The 19370-nt window shown below is 51.9% G+C and overlaps 1 protein-coding gene across 1 annotated transcript in view; it reads left to right on the top strand.

The window, feature by feature from the left end:
• The window catches only part of CPT1A (carnitine palmitoyltransferase 1A), a 71010-nt gene that overhangs the window by 26108 nt on the left and 25532 nt on the right, over positions 1-19370 (top strand). The window contains exons 5-12 of the mRNA XM_082660171.1: positions 803-904; positions 1707-1844; positions 2764-2841; positions 4189-4296; positions 5299-5386; positions 6163-6358; positions 8782-8970; positions 9861-9966. Of these exons, the coding sequence (XP_082516297.1) occupies positions 803-904; positions 1707-1844; positions 2764-2841; positions 4189-4296; positions 5299-5386; positions 6163-6358; positions 8782-8970; positions 9861-9966 (1005 nt within the window). The remainder of the gene's footprint in view (positions 1-802; positions 905-1706; positions 1845-2763; positions 2842-4188; positions 4297-5298; positions 5387-6162; positions 6359-8781; positions 8971-9860; positions 9967-19370) is intronic.

The raw sequence follows: 19370 nt of genomic DNA, 5'->3' as shown, positions 1-19370 counted from the left end.
ATCGGTGGCTGAATGCTGTCCCCTGGGGCTCCTCGTGAAAGGAGCAGGCACCCTCGTGCCCAAGCCCACCGTACTCCCTGGGCTTCACTCTTTCCCGAACCGACTTCCTGCTGTTGCTTGGATGTAAGATTTCTGATTTCCAGAGAAGTAGAATTCAGCTCCCAGGAGAGATTCTGAGATGGTTTCCATGCTTTACAGAGCAAGGTAAACGACCTTCCCCAGGGTGGCCTTCATGGCTGGTGTCCAGGTGAGTCCCACCTGCTCTTCGACATCAAGAATCACCCCCCTGTCCACACACACACTGTGAGCCCTAGAAGTTCCTTTGAAGTCTGGTCTGCATGAGATGACCAGTCATCACAGCAAGTTTAGATCATTCCAGACTAGAGCAGGCAAGTATGTGCCGCCACCAGGCTTGATACTGACCGAAGGGGCTGCACTTGGCTCCAGGCCCCGGGAGCCAATCCTGAAACGGAGGGCCTTGCAGAAGTAGGTGGGTGGAACTTACCCGCCGTGCAGAAGTGCAGTCAGACCCAGTGTCAGGGTGCCCGGGGGACAGCACCGCCTGGACAGGGCAGGACGTCTCAGGCATCTGTCAGACCTAGGGTTTTGTTCACCCTGGGTCTTATTTGGGGTTACTTGTTTGCTGAGGCCTGCAAGTGTAGGGGCGGAAAATGGACTAGAGGAAATGAACCAGCACTGAAAATCAGTCCGCGGTCGGCAAGTTGTATATCCTGGAGAACTGGTTTCGGATCTCTGACAGAGCTCGTCTTTGAGAATGTACCTTTTTTTTTTTTTTTTAAAGGGTATGGTCAAGATCTTTTCAGGCCGTAAACCTATGTTGTACAGCTTCCAGACATCTCTGCCACGCCTGCCGGTCCCAGCCGTCCAAGATACCGTTAACAGGGTAGGTGCGGCTTCACGCGTCCCCAGAACGCCCGCTCTGAAACGTTAAGGTCTGTGACTCGATGGGACTTCCCTGGCGGTCCAGTGGTTAGGCCTCTGTGCTCCGAATGCAGGGGGCACGGGCTGGATCCCTGGTTGGGGAACTAAGATCCCGCGTGCCCCACGGCATAGCTGGGAAAAAAAAAAAATCTCATGGCAAACCCAGGGCCCAGCAGCAGTTTTGTGTCCCGTAAGTTTGCTTATGCACGTGGTAGATGCGGTTGTGTGCTGTGAACTGCTACCTGCCTGCTCTTACCTGCAAGGGCCAGAGCAGATCGACATGGGGACCCCGAAAATTCTGAACTGGAGGCCTGGCCTTGACCTGGTGGCGTGACCTTCTCCGTCCCTATCATTCTGGCTCCTTTCCCGTCCTGGTGTCCTGAACACACCAGCCTTTGGTCCTACCCTTGGCTCTCAGGGCCTCCCACCCATCTCATTGGCACCTGTGAAGGCGCTTAGGTGAGAGTAGAGCTCTTATTAAGGACCAGATGATGGAGAAAAAAATACACATTGAAAGTTCCTTGTCGATCAAACCTCGATCTTGTCAGTCTAGCATCCACTTTGATGATTTTTGTGGTGATTCAAGATCTGGGAGCTTGTATGCCAGTAAAGGACAAAAAAGTTTACTTGTTGAGTTATCACTGACCTGAAACATCCTTTAGTATTGGAGTTAGCTACCTTGTGTGAAGACCTGCCTTTGTCTAAGGCACGAGGAAGGAAACCATCTGTTTTAACTAGGCTTATGTTTTTTCCATCAACCCCAGTACCTGGAATCTGTGAAGCCTCTTATGAAGGAAGGAGACTTTACACGGATGACAGCTCTGGCACAAGATTTTGCTGTCAATCTCGGGCCGAGATTGCAGTGGTATTTGAAGCTAAAGTCCTGGTGGGCTACCAATTATGTGAGTATACATACACGCTATTTTTCTTGGTGGAATTTTCTGTAGGAGCATATAATCTGTTCCATGAGCCAGCTAGCTTCCCTGCGCATGGCGGGTGGGAGGAGACGTTGGCTGATGAAATGAGGCCGGGGTGGGGGAGGGGGGATGAGGTTTTGAGGAATGGCTAGCTTGGAGGAGAAGGTGTGACCCAGACACACCCGGTGGGTGGGGCTGCAAGTGGGCGGTGGCTGGAGAAAACCCGCCAGAGGCCACGGTGGGTGGGGCAGGTCGCCTTCAAGTTTGATCCTGCGCTGGTTACATGGGCGTGTTGAGTTTGTAAACATTTTCACACGTACGCTTAGGTTCTTAGATGCGCACTGTTCTGTATGTGTATGTACTTTACAAAGTGAGGGAATCGTGATCCTTGGGTCCTGGAGGTTGTGGATGTGGCTGGGACGAGGTTGCTGGCCTTCTAGGGGACATCGGGAGGACAGCACACATGGACCCTGTGTGGCTCTGAAAGGGAACCGAGCACGGCTGAGTCAGTGGCTGCCTTGGGGAGTCTTGGCGGCAGAAGGCGAGAAGCAGTCTGTGGGGTGGTTTGGGGTGTTGTTGATGGTCAAGAAATGTTAGCAGTCCGACATTTATCCCTTCTTTTCCGTTTGGTCTTTTTTTTTTTTTTTTTTAAACCCTGTATAAAATGAAGATGATCTACCTTCTAGCTATGTCTTGACTCAAATAAAACCGCTTTCCAGTTCCTTCCCACTGTTCTGCATTCCATCTAGTTAGGGCTGTCTTGGCCCCCAAGAGAGGGAGAAATGATGTCAAACATACATGACAAAGCACGAAATGCACCCTCCCCGAGCCCCCCACACCCCGCCTCCGCCCTGGGCAGCCTGGTTAAGCCTGTCGGTTGGTCTCTCCTGTGTGCACCTGACAGGTGAGTGACTGGTGGGAGGAGTACATCTACCTCCGAGGACGAGGGCCACTGATGGTGAACAGCAATTACTACGCGATGGTGAGTCCCGAGCGGTGTCTGATGGAGACGATGCACCAGGGTGGCCTCTTCCCGGCCCTGTGGGCTGCCTGGGGACGCTGTGGGTTTCCCCGTGCTCCTCTGGCCCTGCCGTCCCCGTCCGAGGCCTCACGCCCCTAGCAGGGAGCCCAGGACCTGCTTTGCACACTGGAGAGCCCCGTGGATGTCCTTTTGGAATTGCCAGGTAGCTCAAGGCACCCACCAATCTGCTGCAGAGAAATTCGGATCGCACAGGTCCTCTCGTGGCGACTGACTTTCCTCGTGGCAGCGAACCTCTCCCTCTTTTCCTTCCCTCTGTTTTCCTGATGGAGCCTGCGTGGCGGTGAACGATCACATCCCTGCCCACCCCGAAAAGCTCAGGGTCTGTGGGGCGGCTGAGAGTTTGTCCACACGCTGAGCTTTGTTCTTCTGGGCCCTGGGACGCCAGGGGTGCTGCGCTGAGTGTTGTTTTCACATCTCCTCGGTCTTTCTTGCCTTTTGAGACATAGGTGGTCTGCAGAGCACACCCTGTTATTTTGTTAGAAGCACCTCATTGGGGTCTAATAAGTGGCCTTAAATAACTGGTGAATCTGTCTTTCCCTTTCTTTCTGCTCTTTGCTTCCTTTGAGTTTTTCCACCTTCTTCTGTCTGTTTGCTTTTTCTGTTTTTCTCCTTTAAAATTTCTACTGTTTTAAAAAAATTTTTTTTCCATTGGAAACAATCGCAAACTTAGAGAAAAATTGTTGGTGTGGCCCAGAAGACCACTGTTTGAGAGTGAGCTGTCCACCTGGTGCCCTTTCGTTCCTGAAGACTTTGGTGTCTACTTCCCACGTAATCAGGGGCAGCCCTGCACATAGGTTCTCTCAAAATACAGTTGAGACAAGCATCCCTTGGACTTGAAAAATGTAGACACTTAGAAATGTGTTCCCAGGTTTAGAAAGTTGCAAGCACTGCTCTATATAAAAGGTTGTTTTAACCTTTGGTTCCTTCTCATTCAGAAAACTTCCTAATTATCTCATTGCTCCTTTTAATTTCTGCTTTCCTTTTGATGCATTCTATGAGGATAACTGGGGTGAAGCGCTGTTATCTTTTTTTTTTTTTAGGCTTGAGTTATATTTATTTACAATTCACTTTTAAAATATACTGTTACCTTTCCTAGCCCAAGAATTATCTGGGGGCTTGAAACGTGAACACAAGAAAACTGAAAAAGTGTAGAACATGAAAACGATTTCTTTTCCAGCAGAGCAGATGTCATTAACACATGTACAGAAATATTTTAACTGTGTGTTGACGTTCACTTGTCTCTTCCGATGCACATTCTCTCTGCTGTCGTGTGTTTTCTTGTATCAGGATTTGCTGTACATCACGCCGACTCACATTCAGGCAGCGAGAGCAGGCAACGGTATCCATGCCATCCTGCTTTACAGACGCAAACTGGACCGGGAGGAAATCAAACCGGTACGGAAACAAACTGCTTTCTAAACAATTCTTTTCGAGCAGCTTTATCAAGGTGTAACTGACGTACTGCACACGTTTGAAGCGTCCGCTTTGCTAAGTTCTGATGTACTGATGTGTATCTCTGTACTCGTAAAACCATCGCCATAGTTGAGTTAGTGAACCGCCCCCAAGAGTTCGCTGGCGTCCCTTTCCACCGCCCCCCACCGTCGCCCTGACCTGCTTTCTGTCACTCTAGGTTAGCTTTGCATCTTCTAAAACTGGTGAATGGAATTTGACAACATGCATTTTTTTTTTTTTTTTTGGTCTAGCCTCTTTCACTCAGCATAATTACTTTGAGATTTAATTCTCCTCTGTATCCTAAATGGATATATGTTTGATGTATTTTAGTTCTGCAGTCTGTCCTACAAAGAAACCCTCACTTGCTTGTGAAGGAAATAACATAGCTGTCTAGCTACTCACGAGAAGGCATTTTTTCCCTTCTTTTTCCTTTTTTAAAATTTTTATTAGAGTATAGTCGTTGTGGTAGTTTCAGGTGTACAGCAAATTGAATCAGTTGTGCATATACGTATATCCACTCTTTTTTAGCTTCTTTTCCCATGTAGGCCATTACAGTGTTGAGCAGAGTTCCCTGTGCTATACAGCAGGTCCTTATTAGTTATCTGTTTATATATAGTAGTGTGTATATGTCAACTCCAATCTCCCAATTTATCCCTCCCCACCGCCGGCATTTTTTTTTTTCTTAAATACCCCTTTGGTTTAAGTGTCAGTTTATAAATGACCCATTAGGGTGTGTTATTTGGGAATAAGAAGCAGGATGTTGTACGTTGGCCTGGTTCTGCAGACTCCAGGGCAGCACGGTGTCCCAGGGAACCACCATTCTTTATAGCGTTTGGAAAAGATGAAGTCCAGCCACGCTATGTGCACAGAAAAGAAATCCATCCTTTAAATGTGTGGACTGGGTCTGCTCCTCGGATTTTTGTTTGAAACATGCTTCTATTACAGATTTTTCTTTTGGGATCTACAGTTCCGCTCTGCTCCGCCCAGTGGGAGCGAATGTTTAATACTTCTCGGATCCCAGGAGAGGAAACAGGTGCGTGACCTGCTCGGGGCTCCTTTGGGAATCAGAACGTTCCACCCTTATGCTCAGGAGTTGTTGGAGGAGACCACACTGATGAGCGCTGACCTTCTAAGATTCCAGAGATTTCAGGCTCGTCAACCTTCCTTCTGCTGAATTTCCTTTGTCTTTCTGAGGCCTGGACAGTTGACTGATTTTCAGACCTCAGTTTCTCTTCGGTTGAAGGCTGTCTTATGGTGGAGTTTTTTCTAGGTTGGGTTAGGAATATTCCTGATTCTTCATCTGGATCTTTCAGGGGCGTTTTGCTCTGGCTCCCACGCAGGGCTTATGGTGGAAAGCGCCCTGGATCGTGCTCAGGGGAACCAGATTTGTGGTTCAGCAGCTCACTTCCGGCAGCCTGACCTGGGACACCTGACCCGCCTCCTTTCCCACTGCCCAGCATAGGGGGGCCACATCTGTCCCAGCCGGGACACCCTCAAGAATGTAAGGGAGAGACAGTGGCGCCCCCTGGGTCCATCCCAGGCCCGCCAGGGCTCAGGCTTAGCGAGGGTTGCGTCCTTCGCTCCAGGGGACACGTCCAGCGAGCGGCCGAGCAGAGCTTAGCACTCAGGCCTGTCTGATCCCAGAGCTCTCGATCGGGCGCTCTCCCAAGTCCTCTGCGGACCTTCGGGAAGTGGACGCGTGAGCTGGGCGGAGTGATGCGGGCAGAAGAATTGGTGCTGTCACGGGCGGTTTCCTCCCCTCCCCTAACCGGGTGCCTCCGGATTCTGTCTCCCCCACCCCCTCCCCAGACACCCTCCAGCACCTCAGGGACAGCAGGCACATCGTCGTGTTCCACAAAGGCCGCTACTTCAAGGTCTGGCTCTACCACGACGGCCGGCTGTTGAAGCCCCGCGAGATCGAGCAGCAGATGCAGAGGATCCTGGATGACCCGTCGGAGCCCCAGGCTGGCGAGGCGAAGCTGGCGGCCCTCACGGCGGGAGACAGGTGTGCAGCCCCTCTGTGATGCCGTTGTGTCTGGGGGCCATCGGGGGCGGGTGCCCCGAGTGCTGTCCTCACCCAGGGTCCCATCTGGCGGGGAGGTGTGTCCACTACTGCGGTGCTTGGCTTGGCTCTGTCCCCTGGGAGCGGGCTCTGCCCCCACCCTCAGGTCCCCTTGGACATCTCTGTGGGACAGGCAGGCGTGCATGTGCATGGGTCCCAGGGCACGTGACACGAGGAAGGAGGTAGGCGTCTTCCCCGGGCTGCGGCATATTTAATCTAGAAACAGACGTGTTTAACCAGGGCCTCTGTGTTAGGGTTAACTTCCTGCCTCGTCTGAAGCTCGAGAACCTGGCTTGTGCAGCCTCGGCTCTGATACCTTTGGGGCTGGATAAGTCTGTTTTAGGTGGCGGAGGGGAGCCCTGTCCTGTGCACCGTAGGGCGCTAAGCAGCATCCTTGGCCTCTCCTACCGGATGCCAGTAGCGACCCCCAGCGTGGCAAGCAGATCTGTCTTCAGGCTTTGCCAGGGCCGCTGGGGGCAGTGTGGTCCCTGGCTGAGGACCCCTGAGGTCAGCAGTGTGGCCACCGTTAGGGCAGCACCGGGAATACGGCGGTGAGTGACCGACCTGTGGAGAAGAGGAAGATGCCCGGGTGAGGGCACACAGAGGCCGGCAGTGAGCCGTGGGGACCGACAGGCCGCAGAGGTGTCCGGGGAGCAGATGCTGGGAGCCGTGGAGTGGGCCGGGGCGCCGGAACTCCGGGTGGGATGGGTCCCATGTGCCCGGCTGTACTTGGGCTTGATTCTGTGATGGGCTGCTGTTAAAGGGGCCGTGTTAGGCTGGCGCGACCTGAGCAGACTTGGGCGATCGTTCTGGTCCAGGGGCTCCTGGAAGCAAGATCCTTGCCGCTTGAGGACCAGAAACAGGCAGTGTGAGTAGGAAGGGAGGCTCAGTCCGAGAAGCTGGAGTGGTTGGCCATCTCTGGGGGGCAGAGACTCAGCTGGAACAGAGGAGCCGTGTGTCCTGGGGAATGAGCCCTGGGTGCTGATTGAGTGTCATTGGGGCACCCAGTTGGGCAGAGGTGGGGCGGGGCGGGATGCAGGCTCAGTGAGCTCCACCCTGATGCCCCCCCCATGGGGGCATCGCCCATTTCATCTGCCTGAGCGCTGACGCTGTCCCCAGGCACTGAGGAGAGCGGTTGAGGCTGAGCCTGTGATGGGACCCGTTGTGTTTATGGCCGTTTTGGCCCCATGGGCGGCCTCAGCTGAGCACTCGGTGCACGGGGAGAAGAGGGTGGGAGACAGAGGCCAAGTGGCCCTGACGTGGAAGGGTGGGCGGGGGCCTGAGTGGGGGGGCCCAGGAGCCATTCGGGGAAGCCACGGCTGGGGTGGCTCTCAAGAAGCGGGCGTCCCGTTAGCTCTGTGTACCCCACGTAGGGCGGGACGGAAAAGGATCCCTGAATTCCGCTCCCGGGGCGCCCCTTATCACAGGGGTGTCGTGCGGTGTTTGTAGCATGGACGCGTGCACCTGGGGCAGGCTGGCCTGGGTAGGAACCCAGCCTGCCACGAAGGAGCTGTGACTTCACCTCTGTGCCTCATTTTCATCTGAAAAATGGGACAGTGGTGTCGGGGCCCGTGAGCTCGTCCCAGCACCAGGGAAGTGCTCTTGGCCCTCACTGTGGCTTCCGTGGGGTGGTTCCGTGGAGGGGGGCTGGGCGCGGGGCTGGGAAGGATGTGAGGGGGGCCCTGCCTGCCTGTGGGTCCGCTGCCCTGGACGGCGGAGCTTGGGGCCCGTCTGGATTCTTGTCCTTCACTCGGCATTTATGGACGAGGTTCCATGCCTGCGACCGCCCTGGAGCCAGGTACAAGGAGAAGGCGAGGCCCCTGCCCGCAAGCAAAGCAGCCCAGCCGGCAGGCAGGTGGGGGCCTGCAGATGCAGGAAGTCGCAAACGTGTAGTTTTCCTTAAACCCTTACAACACGGGAAACTGAAAACCGTTGTCGTTTCAAACATCCCACCTAAAGAGATGTCACCAAACTGCTGCAGGTTTTTTTATATGTTTCTTTTTCATTTACTTCTTTTCATTTTTGGCTGCGATGGGTCTTCGTTGCTGCGCAAGGACTTTCTCTAGTTGCGGCGAGCGGGGGCTGCTCTTTGTTGCGGTGCGCGGGCTCTAGGCGCGCGGGCTTCTGTAGTTGTGGCACGTGGGCTTCAGTAGTTGCGGCTCATGGGCTCAGTAGTTGTGGCACATGGGCCCTAGAGCGCAGGCTCAGTAGTTGTGGCGCACGGGCTTAGTTGCTCCGCGGCATGTGGGATCTTCCCGGACCAGGGCTCAAACCCGTGTCCCCTGTGCTGGCAGGTGGATTCTTAACCACTGCGCCACCAGGGAAGTCCCTGCTGCAGGTTTAACTGTATTTAATCCTCGCTACAGAGTCCCCTGGGCCAGGTGTCGCCAGGCCTATTTTGGACATGGGAAGAACAAGCAGTCTCTGGATGCAGTGGAAAAAGCCGCGTTCTTCGTGACATTGGACGAAACAGAACAAGGGTATAGGGAGGAAGACCCGGTTACGTCGATGGATAGTTACGCCAAGTCTCTGCTGCACGGCAGGTGTTTCGACAGGTATCATGCTTACCTTCTGAAACACAGTGGTTTGCCTGTGGACTTGGAAGAAATGTTACACGTGGCTGACACCCAGCCGCAAGCATATATCTACGCTCTTAAGGAATAAGGCTAGCGTGAAAATATGACTGGTAACTCTCTTCTTTCCACCAAAACTGTTACACACACACAGCTTAAGCAGCAGCTTTGAGGTCCTTCCCCTCTCTGTGCACGACACCTCCACTTGGAGTTGCTCGTGAGGAGTGGCTGTGGGTCACCTGGAACCAGGTGGGGGAAGGTGGTACCCGGGGTCTGACCTGGATGTCGGCTCTGGCTTTGCTCACCGAGCGTGTGATTGTGGTGAGGCTCTTCCACCTCCTGGAGGCTCCTTTGCCTTGTCTGTAAAGTGAGGTCCTGCCTGCCCATCAGGTTGGGGGTGAGGATTGGCTGGGGTGGGGGAGGGGTGCGGCAGGCACAGTTGGTCTTCCGTATCCGCAGGTTCAGCTAACTACAGACCGTGGACCGTTGTTTAAGAGCCTCGGTTGTGGAGCCTGCGGATACGAAGGGCCAACTGTGTGGGGCTGGAGCATCCTCAGGTTTTTGGTATCGGCAGCAGGTCCTATGACCAACCCCCCGGCAGATACCGAGGGACGACTTTGCAGCCTCCTACTTCTCCGCAGTTGCCTTGTGCATCCTTTTTTGTTACAATGATAACGCCCTGTTCTCCTGCTGTCCGGTACCTGAATGCATATCTCAGTGTCTTATCTGCTTTTATTGTCACCTGCAGAGACCCGTTCACCCCTGCGGGTGCCAAGTCAGCGAGCCCATCCAGAGGAAAACAAATACATCGTTTGGGTTTATTTTTGTCTTTGTAAACATGTAAGTCACATAAACATTTTTGTTTCGTGTAGGTGGTTTGATAAATCGATCACATTTGTCATCTTCAAAAACGGCAAAATGGGCATAAACGCGGAGCACTCCTGGGCCGACGCCCCCATCATCGGTCACCTTTGGGAGGTGAGTGTCTGCAGGTTTAACCTGAGTGTGGAAATTGCTGTTGGGATTTCTGAATTTTTAACTTCATAGTATCTGTCTGGTCATAATAAGTGTTTTCAGCGGGTGTCGGCACCGAATGTAAAGTTAAAACAGTAACGGAAGTCATTCCTGTCTTCATTCCCTACGGCTGAGGTTCCTTAAATGGAAACATTTAATGTCATGTCGTGATGGAGCTAAAATAGTGAGATGGCCTCAGCTCCAACGCAGTGACATCAGGGTGGAACTGAAGCTCAGTTATTTTGAAATAAACCACCCCTTCTTTGCTGTGTTTTCTAGATTTTCCTATCTGCCGAGCGTTAGGCCAAATAAAGGCAAGGGTATTAAAAATCTTGGTTTATAAAAATGCAGCGTGCCTTTTACCACTTCACTTAATTCTTAGAATTACCAAGTTCTAAGAAAACCCACCAAATCCTTGTCATCCTGTCCCTCCACCTAATATTTTATTTTTATTCTTTTGGCTGTGCCGTGCGGCATGTGGGATCTTAGTTCCCTGACCAGGGATCGAACCCGTGCCCCCTGCAGTGGAAGCGTGGAGTCTTAACCACTGGACCACGAGGGAAGTCCCCCACCTAACATTTTAAAATACAGTGAGGGGCTTCCCTGGTGGCGCGGTGGTTGGGAGTCCGCCTGCCGATGCAGGGGGACACGGGTTCGTGCCCCGGTCTGGGAGGATCCCGCATGCCGCGGGGCGGCTGGGCCCGTGAGCCATGGCCGCTGAGCCTGCGCGTCCGAAGCCTGTGCTCTGCAGCAGGAGAGGCCACAACAGTGAGAGGCCCGCGTACCGCAAAAAAAAAATAAATAAAATAAAATAAAATAAAATACAGTGCATATTGGCCCTGCCACTTTTAAACTGTTTTAAAATTCATTTGTGTCTGAGCTGTTTGACCTGTGTCATGTTTGGCATGAAAAGCTGAGTGAAGGTTTTGTTTTCTGAATTCGCCTGTCAGGTTCTTTTGTAAGGAAATTGCTAAATTCTAGGCCTGTCAACAGTGGACTTGACAGAGAAAGACAAGTACTGTACGATATCATTTATATGTGGAATCTAAAAAATAATACACATGAATCTATATACAAAACAGAAACAGAGAATTCCCTGGCGGTCCAGTGGTTAGGACTCTGTGCTCTCACTGCTGAGGGCCCGGGTTCAGTTCCTGGTCAGGGAACCGGAACAAACTTTTTGGCCAATCCAATAGATAAACAACAAGGATTTACTGTATAACACAGAGAACTACATTCAATATCTTGAAATAACCTATAATCTGAAAATATATACATAAGAGGGAATCATTTTGCTGTACACCTGAAACTGACATAATATTGGAAATCAACTATACTTCAATTAAAAAAAAAAAAACAAGGGACTTCCCTGGTGGTCCAGTGGCTAAGACTCCATGCTCCCAATGCAGGGGGCCCAGATTCGATCCCTGGTCGGGGAACTAGATACCGCATGCCGCAACTAAAGATCCCGCATGCCACAACTAAGACCCACGCAGCCTAAATAAATAAACATTAAGATAAATTGGGTGTCTTTAAAAATAAATAAATAAATACAACAACAACAAAAAACAGTGGACTCGACTCAAATTGTGTATCATCCCCTTTGACCAGACTTGAGGTGACTTTGTTGAACGGATAAGCCCCTTTGAGAGTCACAGTGAACACAGTATTTCTGCAATCTTTATGTTGCCGCCGCCCTAATAAATGGAGTGGAACACAGTGACTCACTGTCACTGCCCATGTGGGAGACACACGCCCGTGACCGTGACCGCAGGCCGATCGCCTCACTGTCCCGCCCAGGGCGTAGAGCCCGGGTCTTGTCCCTGAAATCAGATCGTGTAGTGCACTTGTGATGACATCCACAGGGGAGCTCCTGCTGGGTCTTTCCCACTTTACTTGACTGTCTTCCCTGTGGTTAGGGTCTCAGCAAAACCTAACCTGCCGTTCCTTCAGCCAGGGGAGGTTTTCTATGTGGGAAAACCTTTAAAAAGGGGAAAAAAATGCTCCAGTCTAAGACAACGGCAGCGTGGTCCTAAGACATTTATCCATGATAAGAACAACCGGGTATCCGTAAGGCTCATCACCACCCTGGTCTTTGCTTCTGCCGACAAAGGCTTAGAGACCCTTTCAGCTGCAAATCAAGCAAAGATCAGCCCCCCTTCGGCACCACTGGACACCACAACAAGACCGTTTAAGTCTGTTGGCACAGGATAATGATCTAGGTCTGTTACACCCTGTTCCAAGGACTCTCCCAGTAATAAGTGCATAAGAGCTGTTTCTTGGTAAACGGGAAAAGACTCTGAGTCCTAGGCAGTCTGGACTACGTAGGGTACATTTACCAAACAGAGAAATCTACTGGATGCTGACAAGGCCAGGCTTATTTTTTCAGTACTCTGGATAAGATAAGGTAAAGGGATTTAGTCGCAGACCAGGGTGACCAGTTGGAAGTGGCAGTGTTTAACTGTTAACTGCCCAGTAGACAGAATGGCCTGTGACTCCAGGGGTCAGACAGGAGCCCAGTTGCTCCCCGCACGGATGGGAACTGACCCACTGTCTTGTCGTGGAAGCCCACGCCAGAGCCAGTTAAGGGGCCATTACAAGGACGCCACCCATGCCAGCTAAAAACAAATCTGGTCCAGGCTGAATCCTGTTGGCTGTCGGTGTGTTCCTGATGTGTAATTGTGTTGGACTCTTTAGGGGCTCTGACACAGTGCAGACACAGATAGGCTGGGCTCCCTCACCTGCCCAGCTCTGCAGGATGCCGGCCGCACATGCATGTGGCCCCGCTCCACGCTCCCTCATCCTGGAACCCCCCTGCCCCCCTCACCATTTGACAGTATCACCATCTGACCTTGGGTTGTTTTTTTAAATTTTTAAAAAATATTGTAAATTTTATTATTTATTTTGGCTGCGCCGGGTCTTAGTTGCAGCACGTGGGAACTTCCTTGCAGCATATGGACTTCTTAGTTGCGGCATGCATGCGGGATCTAGTTCCCCCACCAGGGATCAAACCGGGGCCCCCTGCATTGGGAGCACCCACTGGACCACCAGGGAAGTCCCTTGAGTTGTTTTTTGTTTGTTTGTTTTGCTTCCCCCACTGGAATGTAAGCTCCCCCAGTGCAGAGATTCCTTTTTTAAAACATTTTTGTTTCTGTTTTATTGGATGTAATTCCCATACCATGAAATTCACCCTCTTAAAGCAAACAGTTCGGTGGCTTTTGTACATTACGAGGTGGTTGTCTATCCATTGCCACTAATTCCAGGACGTTTTTATCACCCCCCTGAGGAAACTCCCCACGCTCAGCCTCTTGCCGCAGCCCTGGGTAACCACTAAGCTCCTTTCTGTCTCTGTCAGTTTGACTCTTCTGGCCATTTCATAGAAACGGAACCACACAGTACGCAGCCTCTTGCCGCAGCCCTGGGTAACCACTAAGCTCCTTTCTGTCTCTGTCAGTTTGACTGTTCTGGCCATTTCATAGAAACGGAACCACACAGTACGCAGCCTCTTGCCGCAGCCCTGGGTAACCACTAAGCTCCTTTCTGTCTCTGTCAGTTTGACTGTTCTGGCCATTTCATAGAAACGGAACCACACAGTACGCAGCCTCTTGCCGCAGCCCTGGGTAACCACTAAGCTCCTTTCTGTCTCTGTCAGTTTGACTCTTCTGGCCATTTCATAGAAACGGAACCACACAGTACGCAGCCTCTTGCCGCAGCCCTGGGTAACCACTAAGCTCCTTTCTGTCTCTGTCAGTTTGACTGTTCTGGCCATTTCATAGAAACGGAACCACACAGTACGCAGCCTCTTGCCGCAGCCCTGGGTAACCACTAAGCTCCTTTCTGTCTCTGTCAGTTTGACTCTTCTGGCCATTTCATAGAAACGGAACCACACAGTACGCAGCCTCTTGCCGCAGCCCTGGGTAACCACTAAGCTCCTTTCTGTCTCTGTCAGTTTGACTGTTCTGGCCATTTCATAGAAACGGAACCACACAGTACGCAGCCTCTTGCCGCAGCCCTGGGTAACCACTAAGCTCCTTTCTGTCTCTGTCAGTTTGACTGTTCTGGCCATTTCATAGAAACGGAACCACACAGTACGCAGCCTCTTGCCGCAGCCCTGGGTAACCACTAAGCTCCTTTCTGTCTCTGTCAGTTTGACTCTTCTGGCCATTTCATAGAAACGGAACCACACAGTACGCAGCCTCTTGCCGCAGCCCTGGGTAACCACTAAGCTCCTTTCTGTCTCTGTCAGTTTGACTCTTCTGGCCATTTCATAGAAACGGAACCACACAGTACGCAGCCTCTTGCCGCAGCCCTGGGTAACCACTAAGCTCCTTTCTGTCTCTGTCAGTTTGACTCTTCTGGCCATTTCGTAGAAACGGAACCACACAGTACGCAGCCTCTTGCCGCAGCCCTGGGTAACCACTAAGCTCCTTTCTGTCTCTGTCAGTTTGACTCTTCTGGCCATTTCATAGAAACGGAACCACACAGTACGCAGCCTCTTGCCGCAGCCCTGGGTAACCACTAAGCTCCTTTCTGTCTCTGTCAGTTTGACTGTTCTGGCCATTTCATAGAAACGGAACCACACAGTACGCAGCCTCTTGCCGCAGCCCTGGGTAACCACTAAGCTCCTTTCTGTCTCTGTCAGTTTGACTCTTCTGGCCATTTCATAGAAACGGAACCACACAGTACGCAGCCTCTTGCCGCAGCCCTGGGTAACCACTAAGCTCCTTTCTGTCTCTGTCAGTTTGACTGTTCTGGCCATTTCATAGAAACGGAACCACACAGTACGCAGCCTCTTGCCGCAGCCCTGGGTAACCACTAAGCTCCTTTCTGTCTCTGTCAGTTTGACTGTTCTGGCCATTTCATAGAAACGGAACCACACAGTACGCAGCCTCTTGCCGCAGCCCTGGGTAACCACTAAGCTCCTTTCTGTCTCTGTCAGTTTGACTCTTCTGGCCATTTCATAGAAACGGAACCACACAGTACGCAGCCTCTTGCCGCAGCCCTGGGTAACCACTAAGCTCCTTTCTGTCTCTGTCAGTTTGACTCTTCTGGCCATTTCGTAGAAACGGAACCACACAGTACGCAGCCTCTTGCCGCAGCCCTGGGTAACCACTAAGCTCCTTTCTGTCTCTGTCAGTTTGACTCTTCTGGCCATTTCATAGAAACGGAACCACACAGTACGCAGCCTCTTGCCGCAGCCCTGGGTAACCACTAAGCTCCTTTCTGTCTCTGTCAGTTTGACTCTTCTGGCCATTTCATAGAAACGGAACCACACAGTACGCAGCCTCTTGCCGCAGCCCTGGGTAACCACTAAGCTCCTTTCTGTCTCTGTCAGTTTGACTCTTCTGGCCATTTCATAGAAACGGAACCACACAGTACGCAGCCTCTTGCCGCAGCCCTGGGTAACCACTAAGCTCCTTTCTGTCTCTGTCAGTTTGACTCTTCTGGCCATTTCGTAGAAACGGAACCACACAGTACGCAGCCTCTTGCCGCAGCCCTGGGTAACCACTAAGCTCCTTTCTGTCTCTGTCAGTTTGACTCTTCTGGCCATTTCATAGAAACGGAACCACACAGTACGCAGCCTCTTGCCGCAGCCCTGGGTAACCACTAAGCTCCTTTCTGTCTCTGTCAGTTTGACTCTTCTGGCCATTTCGTAGAAACGGAACCACACAGTACGCAGCCTCTTGCCGCAGCCCTGGGTAACCACTAAGCTCCTTTCTGTCTCTGTCAGTTTGACTCTTCTGGCCATTTCATAGAAACGGAACCACACAGTACGCAGCCTCTTGCCGCAGCCCTGGGTAACCACTAAGCTCCTTTCTGTCTCTGTCAGTTTGACTCTTCTGGCCATTTCATAGAAACGGAACCACACAGTACGCAGCCTCTTGCCGCAGCCCTGGGTAACCACTAAGCTCCTTTCTGTCTCTGTCAGTTTGACTCTTCTGGCCATTTCGTAGAAACGGAACCACACAGTACGCAGCCTCTTGCCGCAGCCCTGGGTAACCACTAAGCTCCTTTCTGTCTCTGTCAGTTTGACTGTTCTGGCCATTTCATAGAAACGGAACCACACAGTACGCAGCCTCTTGCCGCAGCCCTGGGTAACCACTAAGCTCCTTTCTGTCTCTGTCAGTTTGACTCTTCTGGCCATTTCATAGAAACGGAACCACACAGTACGCAGCCTCTTGCCGCAGCCCTGGGTAACCACTAAGCTCCTTTCTGTCTCTGTCAGTTTGACTCTTCTGGCCATTTCATAGAAACGGAACCACACAGTACGCAGCCTCTTGCCGCAGCCCTGGGTAACCACTAAGCTCCTTTCTGTCTCTGTCAGTTTGACTCTTCTGGCCATTTCGTAGAAACGGAACCACACAGTACGCAGCCTCTTGCCGCAGCCCTGGGTAACCACTAAGCTCCTTTCTGTCTCTGTCAGTTTGACTGTTCTGGCCATTTCATAGAAACGGAACCACACAGTACGCAGCCTCTTGCCGCAGCCCTGGGTAACCACTAAGCTCCTTTCTGTCTCTGTCAGTTTGACTCTTCTGGCCATTTCATAGAAACGGAACCACACAGTACGCAGCCTCTTGCCGCAGCCCTGGGTAACCACTAAGCTCCTTTCTGTCTCTGTCAGTTTGACTCTTCTGGCCATTTCATAGAAACGGAACCACACAGTACGCAGCCTCTTGCCGCAGCCCTGGGTAACCACTAAGCTCCTTTCTGTCTCTGTCAGTTTGACTCTTCTGGCCATTTCGTAGAAACGGAACCACACAGTACGCAGCCTCTTGCCGCAGCCCTGGGTAACCACTAAGCTCCTTTCTGTCTCTGTCAGTTTGACTCTTCTGGCCATTTCATAGAAACGGAACCACACAGTACGCAGCCTCTTGCCGCAGCCCTGGGTAACCACTAAGCTCCTTTCTGTCTCTGTCAGTTTGACTCTTCTGGCCATTTCATAGAAACGGAACCACACAGTACGCAGCCTCTTGCCGCAGCCCTGGGTAACCACTAAGCTCCTTTCTGTCTCTGTCAGTTTGACTCTTCTGGCCATTTCGTAGAAACGGAACCACACAGTACGCAGCCTCTTGCCGCAGCCCTGGGTAACCACTAAGCTCCTTTCTGTCTCTGTCAGTTTGACTGTTCTGGCCATTTCATAGAAACGGAACCACACAGTACGCAGCCTCTTGCCGCAGCCCTGGGTAACCACTAAGCTCCTTTCTGTCTCTGTCAGTTTGACTGTTCTGGCCATTTCATAGAAACGGAACCACACAGTACGCAGCCTCTTGCCGCAGCCCTGGGTAACCACTAAGCTCCTTTCTGTCTCTGTCAGTTTGACTCTTCTGGCCATTTCATAGAAACGGAACCACACAGTACGCAGCCTCTTGCCGCAGCCCTGGGTAACCACTAAGCTCCTTTCTGTCTCTGTCAGTTTGACTCTTCTGGCCATTTCGTAGAAACGGAACCACACAGTACGCAGCCTCTTGCCGCAGCCCTGGGTAACCACTAAGCTCCTTTCTGTCTCTGTCAGTTTGACTGTTCTGGCCATTTCATAGAAACGGAACCACACAGTACGCAGCCTCTTGCCGCAGCCCTGGGTAACCACTAAGCTCCTTTCTGTCTCTGTCAGTTTGACTGTTCTGGCCATTTCATAGAAACGGAACCACACAGTACGCAGCCTCTTGCCGCAGCCCTGGGTAACCACTAAGCTCCTTTCTGTCTCTGTCAGTTTGACTCTTCTGGCCATTTCATAGAAACGGAACCACACAGTACGCAGCCTCTTGCCGCAGCCCTGGGTAACCACTAAGCTCCTTTCTGTCTCTGTCAGTTTGACTCTTCTGGCCATTTCATAGAAACGGAACCACACGCAGCCTCTTGCCGCAGCCCTGGGTAACCACTAAGCTCCTTTCTGTCTCTGTCAGTTTGACTCTTCTGGCCATTTCATAGAAACGGAACCACACAGTACGCAGCCTCTTGCCGCAGCCCTGGGTAACCACTAAGCTCCTTTCTGTCTCTGTCAGTTTGACTCTTCTGGCCATTTCATAGAAACGGAACCACACAGTACGCAGCCTCTTGCCGCAGCCCTGGGTAACCACTAAGCTCCTTTCTGTCTCTGTCAGTTTGACTGTTCTGGCCATTTCATAGAAACGGAACCACACAGTACGCAGCCTCTTGCCGCAGCCCTGGGTAACCACTAAGCTCCTTTCTGTCTCTGTCAGTTTGACTGTTCTGGCCATTTCATAGAAACGGAACCACACAGTACGCAGCCTCTTGCCGCAGCCCTGGGTAACCACTAAGCTCCTTTCTGTCTCTGTCAGTTTGACTCTTCTGGCCATTTCATAGAAACGGAACCACACAGTACGCAGCCTCTTGCCGCAGCCCTGGGTAACCACTAAGCTCCTTTCTGTCTCTGTCAGTTTGACTCTTCTGGCCATTTCGTAGAAACGGAACCACACAGTACGCAGCCTCTTGCCGCAGCCCTGGGTAACCACTAAGCTCCTTTCTGTCTCTGTCAGTTTGACTCTTCTGGCCATTTCATAGAAACGGAACCACACAGTACGCAGCCTCTTGCCGCAGCCCTGGGTAACCACTAAGCTCCTTTCTGTCTCTGTCAGTTTGACTCTTCTGGCCATTTCATAGAAACGGAACCACACAGTACGCAGCCTCTTGCCGCAGCCCTGGGTAACCACTAAGCTCCTTTCTGTCTCTGTCAGTTTGACTCTTCTGGCCATTTCATAGAAACGGAACCACACAGTACGCAGCCTCTTGCCGCAGCCCTGGGTAACCACTAAGCTCCTTTCTGTCTCTGTCAGTTTGACTCTTCTGGCCATTTCATAGAAACGGAACCACACAGTACGCAGCCTCTTGCCGCAGCCCTGGGTAACCACTAAGCTCCTTTCTGTCTCTGTCAGTTTGACTCTTCTGGCCATTTCGTAGAAACGGAGCCACACAGTACGCAGCCTCTTGCCGCAGCCCTGGGTAACCACTAAGCTCCTTTCTGTCTCTGTCAGTTTGACTCTTCTGGCCATTTCATAGAAACGGAACCACACAGTACGCAGCCTCTTGCCGCAGCCCTGGGTAACCACTAAGCTCCTTTCTGTCTCTGTCAGTTTGACTCTTCTGGCCATTTCATAGAAACGGAACCACACAGTACGCAGCCTCTTGCCGCAGCCCTGGGTAACCACTAAGCTCCTTTCTGTCTCTGTCAGTTTGACTGTTCTGGCCATTTCATAGAAACGGAACCACACAGTACGCAGCCTCTTGCCGCAGCCCTGGGTAACCACTAAGCTCCTTTCTGTCTCTGTCAGTTTGACTCTTCTGGCCATTTCGTAGAAACGGAACCACACAGTACGCAGCCTCTTGCCGCAGCCCTGGGTAACCACTAA

Source organism: Grampus griseus (assembly GCF_964374135.1).
Source record: "Grampus griseus genome assembly, chromosome: 8".
NCBI classification, from domain to species: Eukaryota; Metazoa; Chordata; class Mammalia; order Artiodactyla; family Delphinidae; genus Grampus; species Grampus griseus.
This window is presented reverse-complemented; position numbering and strand designations above follow the sequence as displayed.